The following is a 4,696-nucleotide window of genomic DNA, read 5'->3' on the forward strand; positions in this document are numbered from 1 at the left end:
TATGCTAATGAGGTGACTCAGGATGGGGGTTGGTCATGCCTGAAAGACCATGTGATAAGAGGGGTGGGGCTTTGAGTCATGTGACATCAGCCCATCTTCTGGGGGAAGGGGAAGGGGCTAGAGATTGAACTACATGGGCAATGGATGATTTAATCATGCCTACATAATGAAACCCTAGACACAGAAATAAAACTCTGGACACAAAAGCTCAGGGTAACTTCCCTGGTTAACAATTCTCTATGCCAGGAGGGTGATGCATCCTGACTGTGGGGAAGAGACATGGAAGCTTTGTGTTCGGGATCCTCCCAAATCTTGCCCTATGAGACTCTTTTTCCTGATTTGAATCCTTTTTGTTATGGTAAGATTGTAACCCTAAGTACAGTGCTTACCTGAGTTCTGTGAGTTCTTTTAGAGAATTCTGGAACTTGAGGAAGTAGGGGGAGCCTCCATACGTGTAACCAGTTGGTCAGAAGCGTGGGTGGCCTGGGGACCCCTGAGCTTGGTGTGGGTGTCTGAAGTGAGGGCAGTCTTGTGGGGCATATGCCCTTAACTTGTGAAGTTTGGCCTAACTCAAGGCAGTTAGTGACAGAGCTGCATTGCACAGAGCCTTCTGGATGGTCCTGCCTTGAGACCACTGCGCTGCCCCTCCCTCTGCTGGCACACCTCACCTTAGACAGCCACGTGTCTTGGCTTAGATGTCAACTCAGTGGCGAATACCGTACAAGCTCCATTGCAACCTCCCACCCTGGTACTTTCCATATCTTTCCCTGCTTTTGTTCCTAATTAGGACCTCTCAGCTTTTAACATACAACATAACTTACCTATATTTTTCTTTTTTTTTTTTTTTTTTTTGGGTTTTTAAAATTGTTTTATTTGGGAAAAGTGCGTCTTACAAAAGGGCAGCTGCAAAATACAGAGACCTCTGCAACGATTACTTGTTTTTGCTTAACGTGAAAGAATGAGTGGTATCCAAGGAATCAAAGCAGTAGATGGACAAACCAGGGGCATCTCCAAGTTATTTTCAGGAAATAGAGCAACAAAACGCAGATTTATAATTTCTGATCAAGGACATCTTCTAACAATTTAACTTTAGCTTATCTCGTGGATTACCACCTCTCCGTCCCCTTTTAGTGGAAAAGCATGACTTACTACTGCAAACCAATTACTCCACTACAGGAAACGCCTGAGAACATAGTTTCGAATCACACCTGTCTAACTGCAAAGCTCAGGGATGGAATGAGGCAAATACCCACAAAAATGAACAGAAAAACCCGACAACAAAACCCCTCAAATGAGGACAAAGGTTTGTCAAAAAGTGCCTGGACTAGAAAGTCTAGGAGATCGTAAAACATTAAATACAACCGTGTAACTGAGAACCAGTTTGTGTTAATACATGAGATAACCAGAGAGTTTGAACTTCTATGGCTAAGCCCATTTCCCTATTTATATAGACAGAGCTAGCCCTGCTCTATTAACAGCTACCAATATACTGCTTTGTCCTTTCAGATCTATTTGCCACACGAGGCTGAAACCACTAAACTTGAGTTTTTCCACTAAGGCTACAGACACTGCATCTATGCAGGGATGAGAAGCTTGTTACACACTCACACGTACCAGGTCTATCAGCCCTTGGGAGTCAACTTCCAACTCTGCATTTATTTTATTCCACTATATCTTTATATGTGTTCTTTCACAATTTTCCTATCAGGCTAAACACAATAAAAATCTCAACACAGTCGCACCTGGTTCTGGTTACCCAGCAGTAGTACTTGTGTGCAATTAAACAAGAGACCAAAACCACAGAACAAGTGCACAGGGTGGGGATTACAGGGCAGGGAACAGATATAAAAACAAAGATGTGCAGAATTCACCAGAAACCTCAAGCATCCGCCTAAGTCTATAGCAGAAGGCTACATGCCACAGTTCAGATCCTTCACCTATCACCCCAATTCTTGGACCCCAAAGCAGGACCAATGCTGTTACTTTTGAACCTGGGGTCCTCAAAAATGAGTACTGGAAATCCAGAAATGCCACCCTTGAACTGTGTGAATCTGGCTGAAAACAGATGACCCAACAAACCTACACTCTAACTGTCTGACAGTTAAATGCATGTTACAAAAAAACCCTAACTTTTAAGATTTATTTTTGTAACTTTTTTAAACAGAGAAAACAACATACTCCTTGGGGATCGAGAGGACAGGCCCTGGGTAAAAATTATTACGACAGCACCTGGAGTTGAGAGGCCTGCCTAGAAGAGAACCACGGGCACTGCCGCCACAAGCGGGGACGGCTGCCGTCTGAGGCTCAGCAGACCAGTTCACACGCCCCGCAAAGCTGCTATAGATCCAAGTCATAAAAATCTTCCAGCTCATCGTGAAACAAGTCCCACTCGTCTTCAGAGTCCGTCAGGTCGTCGTCCCCACCTGCAGCCAAAAGCATAAGCAACATCTCGCCCAGCTCAAAGGTGACAACCTCTTCTTCGTAGTTGTCAAAGGGGTTGCCGTTCTCTCTTTCCTCAATGAGCTCCCAGAAGTGGTTCCTTCGTTGGGCCCGGTATCTGCTTGATGTTCCCACTTTCTGTCTCTGTGGCTCCTCTCTACGGCCATCGGGGTACGCATGCTTGTAAAAACAGTTCCCTCCAAATGGACAGCTCCCACGTCCTTCATCAAAATACCTGCACGCCTTGTTGCTCATTGCCTCCTTGTATTTCTGAATGAGTTTCTGCTTCTCTTCTTTCTCCTCCACCCAGTACTCACTTGGAATGACAAAGTTAGATGTGATCCGGCATTCTGGGCAGGACTTTATGATCTTGCTCTCAAATTGCTTAGCACTCCTCCACTTGCGGATACACTTGAGACAGTAGGTGTGGTTGCAGTTGGAGAGGATCCCGAAGCGGCGCTCGCCGGGGTTGGCTTTTTCGTAGACCACCTCCATGCAGATCCCACACACCATGTCCTTGCTGCGCTGCACGGCAAACGAGAGCTCCATGTCCTTCTCATGGGCCTCGATGCAAGATTTTATATGTTGTGATCTTTGGGCAGCATCCATTGGATGGAGGACCTGCAGGCCACACATATCACACGAGTCTCCGTGGAGATACACACAGTTCTCCCCATATCGGCACTCTCCCACTGCAGCATAGGGGCAGAGCTGCTTCTTTGTTTCCACTGCCGTCTGCTCCTTCTCTGATTCTTCCTTGGTCGCTGAGCCCTGCAGGGGTGCTTCGGTGGAGGAAGGGGCGGTACGGCCACAGTAGGGCTGCCCAGGAACAAACTCAATGGCATTCACCCAGTCTTCTGAACCCGCTCCTACAGTTGAAAAGTTTGAATTTCTTGTCTCAGCTTCGCCCATATTCATTTCAACAATCGGTCCAACTACTGATGAGAGACTTGAGGAAGCAGCAAGGGGTGACTTTGCAGTTAGATCTGTAGCAGTTGCTTCTTCTTGTTTCAGTGGCTTGCTGTGTTCATATCTGCAGCGGTCTCCGTAAATACAGTACCCTCGCTGAAAATACTTGCACACTACACCATATGGACTGTCAGAGAGGTCATGTGAGTATCGACAGTTATCTCCTTCCTTACAAACCCCATGCATGAAATACCTGCAGGTGACCTGTTTAGTCCAGCCGCCGCCGCTGCCGTCTCCCCCGCCCCCCGCCCCCAGGGACGGGGAGGTGACTGTGGGGGTAGGGGTGGGGGAAGCCGCTGCCACCGCCGCCGCTGCCGCTCGTGCTCCTGATGTTGTGGCTGTTGTTCCGGGAGCTGCAGCCTCCGCCATTACTGTTTATCCCACACAGCAATGGCGCCGGAACTTCCGGGATCACATAATTCCGGTCCGGCTGCGGGGAGGAGAAGGCGGCGAGGCGAGGGGTGGGGTGGGGAAGGACACTGAGGCGCCCGCTGGCTCCCCTCTGCCCCGCGCCGCGTCCTATATTTTTCTATTTATTGTAGTTTTCCATGCCTAGAGTACCCACGGGGGAAGGGATTTTATCAGTTTTGATCACTGTTCTATCCCAATGCCTAAAGTAGTACCTGGCACATAGTAGGTGCTCAAGAAATATTTGTCCAGTGAATGAGTGAATAATAGCAAAAATGTCAGCTCCCCAAATGTCTGCTAATAGTAGACCACATAAGTATAACAGAATACCAAACAACAGTAAACATGAATAAACTATACTCATCAACATGGGTGACTCTCCCAAACATAATATTGATGATACAAGCAAGTAATGGTAGAAAATATACAGTATGATTCCATTCACAAAAGTTCAAAGACAGGCATACATATCTAGGGGTGAAAGTTTAAATGAAGGCATGGGAATAAATATCAGGATAACACTTACCTCTGGGAGGGAGGTGGTAGGGAGAGGGGATGAGGGAAAACTGGGGAGGACACAAAGGCGACGGCTTCTCATGTACGGGCAATGTCCTATTTCTAAGTCCTGATTCCATGGGTATTCTCTCTTTTTTTTTTTTTTTTTAAAGAAGGACCTGCAACAGATTAAGAGAAGCAGTCAGAAAACTAGGCAGAATAGCAGTCAGGTGTGGTGTCTTAGAAGCTCAGAAGTGTTTGAAAGAAGATATAGTGATTGATTGCCAAATGCTGGTAGATCAAGTGATTCACGGACTGAAAAACGACTATAGGAATGTGGTGGTCACTTGTGACCTTGTGTCTTAGTGGAATTATGAGGGTTAAT

General features: G+C 46.8%; 1 protein-coding gene across 3 annotated transcripts; it reads right to left on the minus strand.

Moving 5' to 3' along the window:
- Positions 1 to 1,249: 1,249 nt before the first annotated feature.
- LOC309798717 (E3 ubiquitin-protein ligase makorin-1-like) lies at positions 1,250 to 3,921 on the minus strand. Of its 3 annotated transcripts, none has more exons than XM_082611241.1 (2): positions 3,602 to 3,921; positions 1,250 to 3,472 (listed from the first exon to the last, which is right to left on the minus strand). In XM_082611241.1, exons 1-2 carry the CDS (start codon positions 3,775 to 3,777, stop codon positions 2,338 to 2,340), a joined length of 1,311 nt encoding a protein of 436 aa, XP_082467367.1. In that variant the 5' UTR covers positions 3,778 to 3,921; the 3' UTR covers positions 1,250 to 2,337. The 3 variants fall into 3 exon arrangements, with proteins under 3 accessions (XP_082467367.1, XP_082467368.1, XP_082467366.1); XM_082611242.1 differs by having other exon boundaries at positions 1,250 to 2,689; positions 2,757 to 3,921; XM_082611240.1 differs by having other exon boundaries at positions 1,250 to 3,921.
- Positions 3,922 to 4,696: the final 775 nt, after the last annotated feature.

Source organism: Mesoplodon mirus, assembly GCF_964341445.2.
Source record: "Mesoplodon mirus genome assembly, chromosome: 2".
Classification (NCBI taxonomy): Eukaryota; Metazoa; Chordata; class Mammalia; order Artiodactyla; family Ziphiidae; genus Mesoplodon; species Mesoplodon mirus.

What these genes read in the sequence shown, in the direction of transcription:
- LOC309798717 (XM_082611240.1), bottom strand. Translation starts at nt 3,777, where the DNA reads ATGGCGGAGGCTGCAGCTCCCGGAACAACAGCCACAACATCAGGAGCA.